We start from the raw sequence: 16,414 nt of genomic DNA on the forward strand, positions 1-16,414 counted from the left end.
TTGCTTACCGGCTTTTCCAAAGGAAAAAAAAAATACTATCATCTAAGGCCATGTTTAGTTCGAGGCCAAAGTCCCGAACTCGATTAATTAGTCTTATTTTTTAGTCTTAAATTTTAATAAAATAAAATTAATTATATAAAAAAAAGATATTTAGTTACTGAACTAAATTAGAGGTCTCTAAACTAGTTCCCAACGAGTTACTAGACTTAAAACAAATAAAGCTTAATGTAATAAAGTGTAGACAGCGCGTTCTTCAATAACCTCCACAACCGTACTGATCTTATGCGTTCAGATAGTACTTGTGTTGCTTTAGGCCATAAAATATAACCTTATCAATATATCTTGAATGCCTTCTTAAACTTTGAACTCAAGCTTCAGTACGTCTCTAATTGAAGAAATCTAGCTAATTGGTGTATTAGATCTACATCACTGACTTTGACTTAATATGGAGTAGGCCATTACTTATTAGACCAGGCAGAGAATGTAATTGGCCAAAAATGGTGCAATTTCCAAGCTTTCAAAGTTCTAGAAGATATTATAAAATTTTCATCATATTAATTGTTCATTTCACTAAGAATATGTACACTTATATTTTTCTTAAATAGGAAGTCAGTGTCTTAGACTACTACTCTACCATAGATGATAGATGGATGCACGTCTATGTTTATACTATGCCCCAATTAATGGTGTGACACCATCAGCCTTATATCTTGATATATAACCAACCATCATAATGAAATCGGGAATTAATACAAAGACAGCTAGGTAATTGGAAGGTCATACTCTTTAATAATGGGACATATGATCATGTCATCATAATATTAATTAAACAGTAGTATTTAATTTATTGACTTTATTAGGATATATACAAAAGAAGAAATGAATGAATGTAACGAAGCATTTAATACTCCAAGAGTAGTCATATTGCTGCACCTTTATAGCTCATATATACTTAGTGATTACTATTAAGTATACCATGTGAATGATACAGGCGGAAGGTATGGTACATTTAAAGGGATAATGTAAAATAAATTTATCTACTATTTTATAGCTCGAGCTCTTCATACCTCTCTAAGTGATTAGGTACCTTCACAAGTTCATATTGATTTAAATAAAAGAAGAGACTTGGAGGCATGCAACACCACGATTCGTGTTTGTTTATTGGAAATATTCCTCGCATTTAGTGGCCATTAAACCCTCTCCAGTAGAGAGGAGCTCAAAAGTAATATTATTATATTTACGTTGTAGAGGTTTTCTTTTCTCATATATAGATTTGTTATAATACGAAGGTAGAAGATAATATTTATGCTCATGTGCAATTCCACCGGAAACATTTCCAAAGTTGCCGTGTTCAATTAATCTGATGCATAGAAAGTAGTGAGGCAGCTAATTTATGAGCTCGTTGCTCACAATACTAAGTTACTAACTACTACCCATATATAGGAAGCCAAACTGGCATGAAAACTCTAGCCCGAGATATTCCCAAATACCCAATTCGAAAATTTAAAACAAGTCCTCCTACATATAAATATAATATCTAATTTGTTAGTTTTACTATAACAGATGTCAGTATGCATAAATTGATTTACATAGTATATAGTTGTGGCTCTACGTGTGGACCAAATGCCATACACCCATGTATATGGCTAAGAGTAGAATCCTTTTTAGGGTTTGATGTTTGTGGGCTATCCATCTACAATATTTATTAATGGCAACTGTACACAGAACCAAACATGTGCCATGGAGTCGGTCAACGTACTCTACAACTTTCTCACCCACCGCTTTTCACAATCCTTTATTGCTTATATATATTGCTACCCTGCGGTGCTCTTTCTCTCTCTCTCTCTCAGTGCATTACTGACTCCACCATCCTTACTACTGCTGCTGCTGCTGCACTTCATGTCATCGTCATCTCCAAGGGCAAGTTAAAGTAGTTAAAGAAGAGGAGGGAGATGGTTCTTCCCAAGGTTCTACTCAAAGTAACATCGCACTGGCTGTTGACATGCCACAAGGCAGCCAGGAAGGTCAGGAGCTATGGCTTTCTCCATAGGAACCCTTCCAGATTGCATCAGATCTCTTCTTTATGCTCCAGTGTTACAAAGTGCCCTTTGGAAGGGAGAGAGGACCTGAGCTTGGTGTGTGACTTCCAAGGAACCCTGCTGAGATCTGCTTCTCCCTTCCCTTTCTTCATGTTGGTGGCCTTTGAAGCTGGTGGTCTCTTAAGGGCTCTCCTTTTGATGCTCTCGTTTCCATTGCTTTTGGCTTTAGGCCAGAACGGAGAGGCTAGTTTAAGAATCATGGTTTTTGTTACCTTCTTTGGGTTGAGAACGAAGGACGCAAAGCTTGTGGCTAGGGCAGTGCTGCCTAAGTTTTACTCCGAGAGCCTCCACCTCCATGCATATGAGGTGTTGGCTTCTACCAAGAAGAAGGAAGTGATTACTAGTATGCCAAGGATCATGGTTGAAGGGTTTCTAAAGGAGTATCTCTCAGTTGATAGGGTGGTGGCTTCTGAGCTCCAAGTTTTCATGAGAGGAAGATACTTTACTGGACTCATGTCCGAGTCCAGCCTCCTTGGTGTGAAGCAGAAGGCTCTCAAAGATTTCTACGGGGAAGTCAAAGCTGATGTCTGCCTTGTGAGCCCTTCCAATCCGCATGACCATCTCTTCGTCTCTTACTCCAAGGTTAGCCAACACTTGTCTCATCACTCGTCGCTTTCAATTTAATTTCTTTTCCCCCTTCTCTCTTCAAAGAACGAGTAAAAGAAGGGGTAGTTGGTAGTATGTATTATCATGAGAAGCCAATCACTTCCTAGTTATCTAATTTCGTATTCTACAAGCAAAAATAGACAGGACCACAAGATCTACACCAAATTAAGAGAAATTAATTGAATATGTGCATTTCGGGTAGTGATGTTGATCAGAGCAAACGCATGCATGACCTAAATGTAAATTATGTAGTATATATATACATGGTACAGTACTATGGTATAATTCTTGTGTAACTATTCCAGGAAGCATACGTTGTGAACAAGGAGGAGCCCATCAGTGGCAAATGCAGCAGTACAAGCACAATCTTACCAAGAGACAAGTATCCAAAGCCCATCATATTCCATGACGGAAGGCTAGCTTTCTTTCCCACCCCTTCAGCTTCCCTTGCTCTCTTCCTCTACCTCCCACTTGGGTTCGCCCTAACTTTTATCAGGATCACTCTTGGTGTAATAATCCCTTACCAAGTATCACTACTCATCGGTGCACTCACCGGTGTAAGATTTAGAGTAGGAGGATGCAAACCAAATAAAAAAGCTAGTACTAGTAAAGGAGTGTTATATGTTTGTACACATAGGACTCTGTTAGATCCAGTGATGCTAAGTGCGGCGTTAGAACGCTCGGTGCCGGCCGTCACCTACAGCCTCAGCCGCATGTCGGAGATGATCGCGCCGGTGAAGACGGTAAGATTAACCCGCGACCGGGAACGCGACGCGAAGACGATGAAGAGCTTATTGGAGGAAGGCGACCTCGCCGTTTGCCCCGAGGGGACGACGTGCCGCGAGCCGTACTTATTGCGTTTCAGCCCGCTGTTCACGGAGTTGGCCGACGAGATGGAGCCGGTGGCGTTGGACGCCGAAGTGAAAATGTTCTACGGCACGACGGCGAGCGGGTACAAGTGGCTGGACCCGGTCATGTTCATGATGAACCCTATGCCGGGGTATAAGGTTGAGTTCCTCGGCCGGGTGCCGAGGGAGATGACCCGGGCAGCCGGGTGGAGCAGCGCCGAGGTGGCGAACATGATCCAACGGCGGCTCGCCGACGCTCTTGGGTTTGAGTGCACCGGGCTGACGAGGAGAGACAAGTACATGATGCTCGCCGGAAACGAAGGGGTGGTCGGAGCGATCAAGGGCGGGAATTAGTAGTAGTACTGCATAGGATGATAAATCTCTTTCTGTCATTCTTGATTTATATATATTTGGAGTGCTATATTTGTTGTTTTCTACGCGTGTTATAGATCGATTAACATCAGTATAAAGAAATAATTTGTTACCAGCGGATTATATCTACGTTTGTAATCCATCTCACCTGTGATTTTTGTTTGGTTTGGAAGTTTGTTAAGTAAAAAAGATTCGTTTGCCGGAGAACAGTGATGATCAATATGAATCACTGTAACAAAGAACCTACTTAATTGCTAGTATTTGTAATGCTCTCGGGCGAAAGAAATACAACTACTTACTACAAGTTCCAATTACTCAACTCGTTTGTGTAGTCATTTGAAAATTTCTTATTTATTTGTACGACTCTCTAACGTTGATAATTATTTGTACACCCATCATAATTATTTTAAACAATTTGATACATGAATATATACCAGCTTATTGTAGTTAACTAACCATTAGATTTTAAATAAATTAAATATAAACAAATAAAATATATATTTATTTTAGTTTTAAAGTAATTTTTATTAAATTATTCATCCTTATCTTGAAGAATAACCAGGAAATATCTGTACTACGAACCAAAAAAGAAATCTTTACGTGGATATACACCGGAAAAAACTCTTAATTAATTTAACTACTAGCTAGTACAATGACTTCCAAGTACCCTACTCTTAGAAATTCGTACAGTAAATCTGAATACAAATCTATCCCAGATTGTCGGTCCTTCCGTCGATAAACTCCATGAAAACTGGGTGCATTGACTACTTTTTAACGTATCTAAGTAAAATTAAATTAAGCTATCATAAACTAACTTGTCATTAGTATAACTATTTCTTCGTATCTTTGTAAAGCTCCAAATACCCAATGTGCTGTGGAAAAAAAATAAAATAAACATGAAAACACTGGTTGGTGGAGAGCAATTACTCGTTCACATCCAAAGCGTACGTCTTTGGTGTAATTATAGGCGTACAATGGAGTGGATAGCATTTAATATTGACCGTCAACTCCGTGATCTTGCTGTCCTTATATTGCGGCATTTATTAAAAGTGTAGGTGTATTTATACAACGGGAATACGCTGGAACTTAGTTCTGTTTGTGATCCTCAGTAAGGATGTATAAACTACATAGAAAGTTTTTTTTTTTTCCCTTCTTTTCTATACATCGTATGAGTTAACAAGGATTGATTTGTAGAAAAAAGCCGTTCATTTTTTTAATTAGTAAAAATAGATTTTTCTATTATTGAATTATAAATTTAGATTTTTTTTATTAATTTAGATTTGTTTACTCTAACTCTAATTCAACTCAACCGTTTTAATGCGCATTGTTAAAAATTAAAGTGTTCTTTTTTCATAAGCGATGCGTATAAATTATATATGTGATGCGTGGCATTTTTCTTTAAATCTCAATGCACACATCGTTAAAAATTACAAGGTATATTTTGTATAGGCGATGCGTATAAATTACATAAGTGATGCATTACTTTTTTTTAATATCGATACGCATATTATTGAAAATTAGAACGTATATTTTATATAAACGTTGTGTATAAATTACGTATGCGATGCATGACCTTTTTTTTTTGTTGTAAAACACAATAATTTTTTTAAAATTTTTATTAGGGTTAAATTAGTAAAAAATAATCCAAAATTACATTTTCATAATGAGATATGTATCTTACTATTAAAAAATTAAAATATATTTTATTGCAAATCATCCGTTAATAGGAGCTAAACAAAATATTAAAAGGACTCACTAGTCGCTGCTGAGCAATAGTGTTTGTTTCTTAAAAAAAACAAGTTTAATATTTATTTTTTTCTTCTTTGAATTTTGAACTAGGGGATAAGATTAATTGATAACGAGGTATGAATGCTCTTAATATGACAAATAGTGATGCATCCTGTTGCGTCTAAATCTGGGAAAGTGAACTTGGGCCATGCGAACGGCGAGTTTCACCAGATCTGAATTGTTTACTAAGGACTATTTTTGTTCCACGCAACCAAAAACCTAGAAAAAAGATTTAAACTGAGTTTAAATTCAATTCAATTAAAATTAAAAGGATGAACAGGTAGCGAGGAACAACTAACATGGATCTCTGCACATAGAATTTATGGGGCAATGTCAATTAATTTCGCTTTCCAGAGGTGCTTTAAATTCATATTTTATCTTTAGATTTTTATAACTTTCCTTTCTTCTAGTAATGAGGCAATTACCGACGTTATAATATTTATGAAGAGAGAGTGAGAGACGACCAATATGACCTGTAAACAAGCAGCAATATTGTTGATCCTACTTGTAATCAATTAATAGAAAAAAAATAATATATATCCACTTAAAATACATTTTTGAATCAATTAGTTCAGATAGCCTTCCCAGGCATTTGCATATAGAAATGTGAACGAGATAAATACTGATTAACATACTTTGTGACTAAAATGTAAAATGTCATAAAGGATGTCAGGTTAAAAAAACGTACGAACGATTTGTGTAAGTAACTAATGTTCATTTACTATCTCTCTTCTACTGAGCCTAAATTACATTTTATCTTTCGAAAGATGTACTTTTGATGGGAATGTTCTACTGACACAACCTGTTTAACTGGAAACAAATGTTGCAGGAAATGGAGACATTGCGCACCTCTCGCAACCAATATTTATGGACACTTATGATGTTAGGCAGAAGCATACTTTAATTAGGGGTTGCCACGCGCCGGGTCGGATTTGGGCCAAAAATATCAATTCCCAGCCCTAGCTCGCGATGAACCCAATAGCCCTTTAAAACGATTTTAATTTGAGTTTCGAACTCGATAACTGGGCCGAGAGCATACGTCGGACGGGCCGAAGCCCTACCCTTATTAGTTCGAGCACAGTCGCCCGTAAGTACTAGTCATAATTAAATCTTTAACTACTCATCCATTCGTCCAAGTTATTAGTATAATGAACAAGATAAGTAGGAACTAATTGTGATTAGTTTAGCCAGAGATGAGACATTACTATAAGTCGTCACAACTTGCTCTTGTTAACAATGTTTAAACTTGTCATTAGCCTCCAATCATTGAACTATAAAAACTAAAACTAAAAAAGTTTATTTTTTATACTTCTCGTCTCTAATTGGTCAGTCTCCATGGAAGACCCCCTCCTTCCCATCCACAACTCTACCACATCTGACGTCGTCGACGGCACCTCGGCCGCCGCCTTCTCGACTACCAAAATTCTCCTCCGCCTATCGGCGGTCGTCGCCATCGCCGCTGTCTCCCTCTGGGCTAATTACGAGGCTTCGAAAGGGTTTGAATTATCCATCGTCAATGCGGCAGGCGTTGACTCCCACGCCGGCCGCCGCTTCGACCTCATGTTCGTCTCCAACGGCGAGGCGGATCGCATCGTTTACCGCGCCAGCCAATTCGTAGAGAACGCGCTGTACCCCGACGAGTCCTACCCGCGGAAGCCGGTCGGCCGCGTCAAGCTCCACTTCGCCGGCCGTGATCTCGACACCGTGGTTGACGTCATCGCCGGGAGTGACGCCGGAGACTTCGTGATCTACTTGAGTCCGAGTCTGATGTCGGCGCCGAACGCCGCCACGGCTTTGGCCGCAGCAATGCACCGCGGGATGGCACGTGTCTGGCTCTGGGACGGGCGGGGGACGGCGCCGGGGGAGTTCATAGATGCTATGGTGGAGTACCTTGCTGTGGCGGCGGGCTTCCCGCCGACGTTAAAAACCGTGGGCTGTGACGTGACGTGCTGGTCGGAGGGGCTTTTGAGGGATTGCGAGAGCCGGCGGAGTGGGTTCGTCGCGGAGTTGAACCGGGGCATGAGAGAGAGGTGGACGGAGGACGCCGCGGACGGAGAGTTGGGCTCGGCAGCGCGGCGAGCTTGCGAGGCGTTGACAACTCAGCGGATGGAATCTAATCATGCCGAGTAGGATTCGAGGCAGGCCGTTTGAGCTGGATCGAGTGGCTGTTTCGGAATTCCAGGTGGATAATTATGAAGGGTCGCTGGGAAGCGGGCCCAAGCAACGTGGCCCAAATGGAGCCAATCGTTGGTGCATCTGGGTGCCTCATTCTTGATTCGTTGTTAGAATTCCGTCTTTATTTATATACATATATATTTGAATGATCTGGAGATAAGGAAGGTGGTATAATGATATGTGTGGAATAAATTAATACAAGTTGTAGATATTCCGGTATATAATGGTAAGATGAAGCTACCAATTGTTACCGACCAAAAGTTATATTGTTAATTCTCTCTTCTCCTTCTTTTTTCCTCTTTATTACACACCTTCTAAGCCCTAGATGATACTTATTAGTTTTAATAGCTAGATTAGGCTAATGGCTCTTCGTGGAAGCTACTTATCTTGGTAATCTCTTGCATTAATTTGGGAAGATGAGCAACGGATTAGCACACAGAGATGAGGATTAGATTAATAGACGTAATTATTCCATGCACATTTGGAGCTTATCCTAGTGCTTAAAAGTGTGCAGACACGTGAAAGTGATGCGATTAAAGCTAATAATGACGGAGTTCGTCAATCATGATGGCTAGGACAATGATACTTTTTTTTTTTTTTTTTTTTGTTTCAAATTATCTGATCACCTCTTGTTGTAAGGAAGCAAATGGGTTGCGAGCTCACTGCTAGAAATTTAATTTGGGGTTAATTAATGACCAAATTGACATGAGAGATTTTACTAAAGCTGTCCTGATCTTTCTTCGCATCTCTTCAGAGTATTTTAATTTTTTATTCTCTCTCTTCTTCTTCTTCTTCAGAGTATTCTTCATAGACAAGTAAGCCAGTGAAGTAGTTGAATTCATGTGAAAATTGATGTTAACAATTTAGTCATGGAAGGAAGTCCATTATAAACAGAGGAAAATTATATGAATCCAATGGAACATTGCTTATATGGTTAAAAGAGCTTCATATGAGTGTTTTCCAGTTCAAATCTTAGCAATATCAGGTTAATTGAGATACTATTAAAGCCCTGTTTGGATGTGGTTTAGTAAGTTTAAACCAATATAGTGAGCACTAAACAGTATACTTAATTCTAAACAATGGTTTCTCGCAAAACTAGTTTATAAGAATCTACTTAAGTATATTTTTTCTCCCTCATCCACTCTTCTATCTAATCATTTATATTTACCAATAAAATTTTAATTATTATTTTACTCTTAAAAAGACATTGTTTTAGTCGACTATTATTTAAATCATTCTCTCTCTCTCCTCTTCTCATCAATTTATTATAAAGGACATCTTAGTTATTTAATAGTATTTCCTAAATTTATTATCTTGTTAATGTAACATCAAGTGTAATCATGACATTACTAAACTGATTTATGATTAAACACTATTTTCCTAAATCGATTTAAGTCATCTTTTAAAACAAATAAGCTTAACTAATTAGATTTAGGAGTTATATCACGCCCAAACACTACCTTAAGTTCTCACTTCTGGTATAAAATAAAAATGATATGAACTGATGACAAATAAAAGATTAAGAAACCATCATAAAGACTTGAACATCGCTTTTGGAACAGTAGTCTGAGTCTAATTAAAATTTCTCTGTCAAGTATAGGGGAATAACTTCTTAGGCACAATATTTATCACAGGATGTATCAAAACTAAGCTGCATGGAATTGTCAAATAAGCAATTGTCCTAAAGAAAGGTTGTAAACCAATGGAATATTTTAATCTGGGTTATTTTGTTTATTCATAAACCTACAGTGTTTGACGATTCAAGTTAACTTTCTGTGTTGACTCAATCACAGTGGAAGAACAGTGGGATCAAGCATCTGAGACTTTAAATCAACACCACTACCAGGGTTGTAGTCTTAAAACCTAGCCTAGGGAGACAAAGGAAATCTGGACACCAATCGTAATAATAAGTTTTCATATTAAGAGCTTCAAAAAGAGGAAAAGAGGCAGCAGCACCTTAGTAAAATGGGTCTGTTCCACTCACCACCTTTTTCTCCATTTGATTTAGTCCCATAAAACAGTAAAAGAGGGGCATAAAAAGAGAGGTTCCCACCCACCACCCCTCAAAGCCAGCATCAGTATCTCATCACCAAAATCCACCATCATCACCCTTGCCCATAGGAGAAGCCTTCATCACTTCCAGACCATCAACTTTGCTGCTGCAACATCTACATGTTCTCTTTCCTTTTGCCTTCTTTTCACCACCTCCTCTCTTGCGTGCACACTCAAAGCTTCTATGCTCACTTCCCAAGTTTCCTCTTATTCTCCTCCCTCATCTTCTTTCTACTACCAAAGAAGGAACCTATGATTCTCTCATTATATATATAAGTAAGTGAGAGAAAGGCTCTCCTTTTCAGTTCTCAATATTAGCTTCCTTCTTTAGAACCAAAATACTCCAGAACAAGCAAACAGAGGAAGGGATCAGGTCAGATGGGTGTGAGGGCAATCCAGTGCTTAATTTTCCTTCTGGTTGTTCTCTTCTGCTCTGGTGAGTAATAACTCCTTTTTCTTTAACGCAATTACAGTAGTAAAGCAAGCTAGTGATCTGCACAATTATGGTGAGAGGTGAGAGATCTAGTGCAAGTTTGGAGTATAGAGCTACTAATTACCAACATGGGAGATTGAGAAACTTCAATCATGATGAGGTCTTTCGTGAACCAGAGCCAAAAGTGTAGGTGAGCTTACTAGGAGTTGGTAGAACTTGGGACTCCACATCCTTGTGGATGATATCATGAGCATAAATAAAGCACCTGACAGATGTCCACCACCATTGTATCAGGTTTTCTTCAAGTCAAATTATTTGCTTTCTTCCTCTGATTACAATGGTTGAGTGACTTTCTGGAAACATGGTTATGATAACGGTGCACCAGATAGGTCTCTCAGACTACTAATTGAATCATCTGCTTTAAGAAATCCATTTGCTCTTTCTACTCTCCTCTCTGTTATTTCTTTTGGAAGTTGTCATAAATACAACATTAGGTTTAATAAAAACCCTCCCTTTCAACCTTCCAAGACCTTCATGTTGAAAATTTCACCCCGGTGAAAATTTAAACAGAAGCTTATAAAGTTCACACATTAATTACCTTTCGCCATTACAAGCTGATATCTACAATTTCATTCAGAATTCTAACAGAATGTGAGTTCACTGATGCACAGGAACACTAGCTAAAGAGTCAGATGACACCTCATCAACTTCTCCAGCATCTCTACAGACAACAAAATTATATGATTCAACAGAGAAGCCTGTGATTCAGCGATCTGAAAGGAAATCCCATAGGTTGCTGTCTGCTGGAACAAAGCTAGAATCAGAAAGTATGCTACCACAAATGGATGTTGTTACCCCAATCGCAACAGTCCCAGTTGTCAACCCATCAAATTCAAACCCCACCGTGTCAACAACCCCTACATACCCTTCATATAATCCAATTTCTACGCCTTCAAGTCCAACTCCTCCAATGATGACTCCTGTTACAAATCCATACTCGACACCGAGTACACCATCTATGGTGCCTCCATCTTCATCAGGCCAAAGCTGGTGTATTGCAAGTCAAACTGCCTCTGAGACGGCATTGCAGGTTGCTCTAGACTATGCCTGCGGATATGGAGGTGCAGATTGTTCGGCAATACAGCAAGGTGGAAGCTGTTTTAACCCTGATACTCTTCGTGACCATGCATCCTACGCATTCAATAACTACTATCAGAAGAACCCAGTCCCAACTAGCTGTGATTTCGGTGGAACTGCTGTAACTACCAATATCGACCCAAGTAAGCAGATACACCTTTTATGCCATTTGTCAATATTTAAGTACACCATTTATCCTTGTTATTATAAATCTAGTTATCTATTCTTTTTCAAAGAAATAAAGTTTTTTTTGTGATGTCTTTAAGAATATAGGCCAAAAATCTGTTTTTCAAGAATTAGGATAATTTGATCAAAGCTACCATAAAATTGAATCTGTAAAGTTCCTGCAAGTATGATTTAAGTGATAAACAACTTCCTTCTCTCAATTCAATTTAGACATTTGCTATGTTATATATATGTTAATATATGGCTGATAATTGAAAAATAAAAGCCTTCGCCTCTACATGGTAATTTAGATTCTTTCCAACTCCATGAAATAATTTCTAGCACAATTAATTTGAGGTCATATAAGCGATTTATGTTTTTATCTAAGAAATAAGCATTGTATAACATTTATGCATTATGACAAACACTTTCGCAATATGCTTAACATATTCAGATCCTCAATTATATTGTCTAAAAACAATGGATAAGCTATAAACAGCAATAATGCAGTGACATTTTACCATGCCGCTGTGATTGCTATCTGAGTGAATATTTTCTGTTTGCATGATGCAGGTAGTTCAACATGTCAGTATCCATCAACGAGGTAGGCATCTGAAATCATACTAGCTTCATGTCAGTGATTAAGTTATCTATAAATTTTACAAAGACTAACAAAAAAAAATATTTTTTTCTGGCACCTCAATAACAGCACAAGTTCATCGGTCCTGAACACAACCAACCCAACAGGATCAACAGTCTTTGGATCGGTCCCTCCAGCTACTACCAGCAGTGCCTTCAAGCCTAAGAGCATGATAATCTTCATTGGACTCATGCTTCTCCTAAACCCATTGATTTCATTAAATGTCCATAAATAGGGATCATCAAATGCCTACAGGAAGAAGACTTGAGGTCTGACTCATGTCACTACAGCAATTGCAGGTTCCCAACTTCCCATTTAGAAAAGGTGGAATCTTCAGCTAGTTGTTCATCTTCAGAGCTTGTGTTCACTGTTGTGACACTTTAAGGAAGCAGGAATGCATTTTGCCGAACCACCAGCAAGACAGTCAACAGTTCTGAATAGGTTTTAGTGGCAGAATATGTTAAGAAGTATAATATTTTTCTACCCGATCTAGGAAAAATAAATATTTCTTTTCTTACAGATCTCATAAATCATTTATACATACCTATTTATAGGCCATTGCATGTGTTTGATGATGAGGTGTCATATTCTACTACTAATCTTTCAAGTAAGAAACAGAATCTACAGCATATAATATGAGATATCGGACCGGAGAGAAAACCAGTTAACAGAGCTAACGGACCAAAGATAGTTTTTTGTAAAAAAAAAATTATATCATTGTTATGCCGGTGACATTACAACAAACATCACTCTATTCTGATACTATTTTGGAAGGTACAAGAGGATCAATTTCATTTCTTGATGCCTCATTCAATTCCTACATCACTATAAGGCTTCTTGAATCTTGTAGACCATGGACCCTTTACAAAACGCCCCTCCCTTCACAAGCTTCCGCCCTTGACAAAATGACAAAGGAAAAGAAGCATAATGCATATGGTAGAGTGACATTACCATACCCCAAGCTGATAATGAACAGTGGATCTAACGTTAAGCCGGTACCAATTCAATGTCATCACTAGTCCTTAGACAAGAAAGACATGGATTTGAGTTAAAGGAGCGGAGATCTTTAATATGAGACCCGTACAAATATTCTTCCTGTAAAAATTTCAACTTTTTCTTTCAGGCCGTCGGTGAATACCGATCAGAACCACAAACTTTAGTAATTACGCAAAGTGGGCTCTTGAGATGACCAGATTAAGCACAAATTTACACACAGGAAGACAAAGTTCTCCTATTTGCGACTCTCCTTTTAAAGTTCCGGAGGGATTGCTTTCCTGTTCTTGGGAGAACTCACCTGGCAAAAACGGCAAAAAACCATTGCGGAATTCGTGAAGAGTTCTCTGCAGCATTACAACAAACACTCCCCGGCATTCCCCTTTCGAAGCTCCCGTCGCCCAGACAAACCCGTGAGCGTAAAACCAACAAATTATGTAGAGATTAAAAGTAGGAGACTATCGGTGAAACGAAGGGGTTGGTTTTGGGTGGCGTGGAGGTGATTAGGCTTTCTTGCAGTTAACTCCCGGTGGTAATTAATAATTGTGTACAAGACCCTTGGTGTTACACTTGGACTATGATATAAGATGATCGCATTACTCTACTTTATCATCTTAATTTTATCCACTGTTAGCTTTTGAAATTATCACTAAAATTAACAGCAAAAGGGCATCTCAATGAGTTGTTCTTCATTATTGGAGATAACGTTTCTATATAGAATAAATCATCATCCTTGTATTAATTTTTGTGTATAAGGAATTGAGTTTGTTGCTAAGAAAACAATAAATATTTCAAGGAACATTTGACATAACGGGTTGATCATGCCATAAATAAATAAATAAATAAATAAATAAATAAATAAATAGGGCCTTCTCAAATTTTTCCTCTTAATTTCAGGTATGTCATGCATTAATTGTTATAAACATCTTTATATCTACGAATCTGCATTACTAATCTACTATTAAGTTTGTATAACAAGAATTAGTTGTTTTTAGGACATAAACTGGCATCCATAATCCATTCTAGCTTGCCATCTAAAGTACCATTCAGCATTGAAACAGAACTGCGGCATCATACATCATACACGGGGGTCAGTCTGATAGAATTTTTAGTTATCCAAATCTCAAACATACTCTCACTGAAGAAGAAATTTGATAGTCAGAAACAAGTAATCTAAACTAAATTGAAAGTAGAATCTAAGTAAGTAACTCTGCACTCCTCTTCAGTTGCATCCATAAATACAACTACCAAAACCTGCAAAGGCCAACAATGTAGCAATCATCAGCAGCAGTACTGGTTAGACACTGAGGCTAAATTCTAGAAATTTTTTTCCTTTTTCCAAGATTCACAGGATCATATTTATAAATGAAGAAACTTTAAATGAGAACTTACTTGGGTCTGTCATGACGATCAGCCCAGAGTTCTTGAAGTAGCAGTTCCAGAACTTCCTGCCCCTGGACTGGTAGTAGAGGTTCATGGCAACTGAAGCATGGGAGACAAGGCTATCTGGGTAGAAGCAGGGGCTACCTTTTTGCAGCACACCGCAATCCACCTGAGAGCATGCGAAGTTTATGTTCGCTAGCAGAGTTGCTTCATCTGATGAAGGTTTTGCTACACACCAAGTTTTCTGCAACAAATTTGAAGTTTAACAATCTCTTTTTTTTTTTTCTTCTTTGTCTGAAAGATTTAACGGTTAGATGTAGAAAGATGGTACCTGTCCCTGCACCAGATTCTTGGTCCCCCCTGTGAAATTTCATCAAGCTAGATGAGTGCCAAGTTAAATTAGATAAAGGCTAGAAAACAGTAGATTATGTTAATACCTGAGATGAGGCAGAGCATTAGGAAGGCTAGTGAGAGGGGCAGGGAAATGAGAGATGAGCCTACTCTTCTTGCCATTGCTCTTTTTTGTTGAAGAGTAGTGAAGTGGTGAAAGTAAAGAGGGAGAAAAGGAGGATATATAGGTGGGTATTTAAGGTAGAGGAAGTGAAAATGGCGAAGGCAACGGCTATATTCGCATATTTGTCTTGGCGCATGGTAATAGGATAAAAGACTGGCGAAGGATTCCGTTTGGCAGAGCAACGGGTGACAGCATAAAAAGGTTAAACGGAAGAAGACAAAGCGTCTCAGCTTCTTCTAATACAAAAATAAGAAGACAAAACGAGTTCATTTCGGGTTCGGATCTATTAAAGAATCCGATAAAGATAAATTTGAGTAAATATTTAATTATTTACTGTCTCTATGAAGAATGAAGATACAGTCAAAAATCAAGCCGGCTCAAATTTGAAACGAGTCAATAAAATCAAGCCGAGTCCATAATGCTCGATCAAATATTTTCACATCTTTGATATGAGAAAAAAGAAAAGGTCATATAAAATCCTCAACCATCTGCAGTACATATGGAGAACTCATTGCTCGCTGTGCAGTCACAAAGAGAAGCCAAAACAGAGGAAGAAGCAGCAGAGGGAGGCGACGATGACGACGACTTCAAGAACCCAGAGAACGTAGAACAAGACGTATTCGTAGAAAAGATCAAGCCAATTGCGATTTGGGCGATCGAGTCGTCCTCTCCATGCCCTCCACGCCGCCGAGGAGAAGGCTCGGATTCGATAACCCCAGCGCTGCTCTCCTCGCATCAGCATCTTCTTCTTCTTCATCCATTCTCGCTTCCTGCCTGACATCTCTCTCTCTCTCTCTTCTCTACGTGATGTAGAGAGAGAAGGATTCCATGCTCTCTTCTTAACCTGTCTATGTTGTTGGTGCGCTGCACGCGGTTTCCGGTTTGGTATGCTGCTTACGACTCACTCAGAGAGAAGAATAACTCAAAGTAAGCAACGAGAGTCGTTTGTTGTATAGCAATTGGGCGAAGAAGAGGAAATCGATTCGAAGGAGGTTAGAGAGAGAGTGAAGACTGACAATAGAGTGGTCAAATTCCACGGCCAAGAGGTATGTTTCTACGGGCTGTTTTTAAACAAAGCCCACAAAAATATTTCTGAAGTCAACTGGCTGATGGGCGAGATGGGCTGACCCTTTGTCTACCTGGCCTGACCCATGAACGTCTCATCTCCGCTCCAAAATAAGCTATAGCCTTGGTCGAGGGTGAGGTCGT

The 16,414-nt window shown here is 38.6% G+C and overlaps 4 protein-coding genes and 1 long non-coding RNA gene across 5 annotated transcripts; 3 read left to right on the forward strand and 2 right to left on the reverse strand.

Annotated features, from left to right (window-relative positions):
* The first annotated feature begins 1,742 nt into the window (after positions 1-1,742).
* Positions 1,743-4,048, forward strand: LOC140789320 (glycerol-3-phosphate acyltransferase 1-like). Its single transcript, XM_073138980.1, has 2 exons — positions 1,743-2,681; positions 3,011-4,048. The coding sequence occupies exons 1-2, from the start codon at positions 1,953-1,955 to the stop codon at positions 3,905-3,907; spliced, it is 1,626 nt and encodes a 541-aa protein (XP_072995081.1). The 5' UTR covers positions 1,743-1,952; the 3' UTR covers positions 3,908-4,048.
* A 2,987-nt stretch (positions 4,049-7,035) lies between these two features.
* Positions 7,036-8,134, forward strand: LOC140789369 (uncharacterized). The gene has a single exon (XM_073139037.1). It carries the CDS (start codon positions 7,049-7,051, stop codon positions 7,841-7,843), a length of 795 nt encoding a protein of 264 aa, XP_072995138.1. The 5' UTR covers positions 7,036-7,048; the 3' UTR covers positions 7,844-8,134.
* A 2,100-nt stretch (positions 8,135-10,234) lies between these two features.
* LOC140787981 (uncharacterized) lies at positions 10,235-12,873 on the forward strand. The gene is made up of 4 exons (XM_073137040.1): positions 10,235-10,376; positions 11,045-11,653; positions 12,249-12,279; positions 12,385-12,873. The coding sequence occupies exons 1-4, from the start codon at positions 10,319-10,321 to the stop codon at positions 12,548-12,550; spliced, it is 864 nt and encodes a 287-aa protein (XP_072993141.1). The 5' UTR covers positions 10,235-10,318; the 3' UTR covers positions 12,551-12,873.
* On the reverse strand, positions 10,294-13,945 carry LOC140787982 (uncharacterized). The gene is made up of 5 exons (XR_012108939.1): positions 13,610-13,945; positions 12,374-12,748; positions 12,197-12,287; positions 10,574-11,564; positions 10,294-10,433 (listed from the first exon to the last, which is right to left on the reverse strand). It is a non-coding gene; the product is annotated as an uncharacterized lncRNA (long non-coding RNA).
* Positions 13,946-14,405: 460 nt separating this feature from the next.
* On the reverse strand, positions 14,406-16,017 carry LOC140789219 (major pollen allergen Ole e 10-like). The gene is made up of 4 exons (XM_073138823.1): positions 15,129-16,017; positions 15,023-15,051; positions 14,701-14,935; positions 14,406-14,562 (listed from the first exon to the last, which is right to left on the reverse strand). The coding sequence occupies exons 1-4, from the start codon at positions 15,202-15,204 to the stop codon at positions 14,531-14,533; spliced, it is 372 nt and encodes a 123-aa protein (XP_072994924.1). The 5' UTR covers positions 15,205-16,017; the 3' UTR covers positions 14,406-14,530.
* Positions 16,018-16,414: the final 397 nt, after the last annotated feature.

This window comes from Typha latifolia, chromosome 5 (assembly GCF_019914945.1).
Source record: "Typha latifolia isolate L0001 chromosome 5, TyphaL0001v2, whole genome shotgun sequence".
Taxonomy (NCBI): domain Eukaryota; kingdom Viridiplantae; phylum Streptophyta; class Magnoliopsida; order Poales; family Typhaceae; genus Typha; species Typha latifolia.

What these genes read in the sequence shown, in the direction of transcription:
- LOC140789320 (XM_073138980.1), top strand. Translation starts at nt 1,953, where the DNA reads ATGGTTCTTCCCAAGGTTCTACTCAAAGTAACATCGCACTGGCTGTTG. An exon ending in TCTTCGTCTCTTACTCCAAG is followed by an intron (nt 2,682 to 3,010) that starts GTTAGCCAACAC and finishes TAACTATTCCAG; the next exon opens with GAAGCATACGTTGTGAACAA.
- LOC140787981 (XM_073137040.1), top strand. Translation starts at nt 10,319, where the DNA reads ATGGGTGTGAGGGCAATCCAGTGCTTAATTTTCCTTCTGGTTGTTCTC. An exon ending in GGTTGTTCTCTTCTGCTCTG is followed by an intron (nt 10,377 to 11,044) that starts GTGAGTAATAAC and finishes ACTGATGCACAG; the next exon opens with GAACACTAGCTAAAGAGTCA. An exon ending in TGTCAGTATCCATCAACGAG is followed by an intron (nt 12,280 to 12,384) that starts GTAGGCATCTGA and finishes CCTCAATAACAG; the next exon opens with CACAAGTTCATCGGTCCTGA.
- LOC140789219 (XM_073138823.1), bottom strand. Translation starts at nt 15,204, where the DNA reads ATGGCAAGAAGAGTAGGCTCATCTCTCATTTCCCTGCCCCTCTCACTA. An exon ending in AGAATCTGGTGCAGGGACAG is followed by an intron (nt 14,936 to 15,022) that starts GTACCATCTTTC and finishes AATTTGTTGCAG; the next exon opens with AAAACTTGGTGTGTAGCAAA. An exon ending in GATCGTCATGACAGACCCAA is followed by an intron (nt 14,563 to 14,700) that starts GTAAGTTCTCAT and finishes TGGCCTTTGCAG; the next exon opens with GTTTTGGTAGTTGTATTTAT.
- LOC140789369 (XM_073139037.1), top strand. Translation starts at nt 7,049, where the DNA reads ATGGAAGACCCCCTCCTTCCCATCCACAACTCTACCACATCTGACGTC.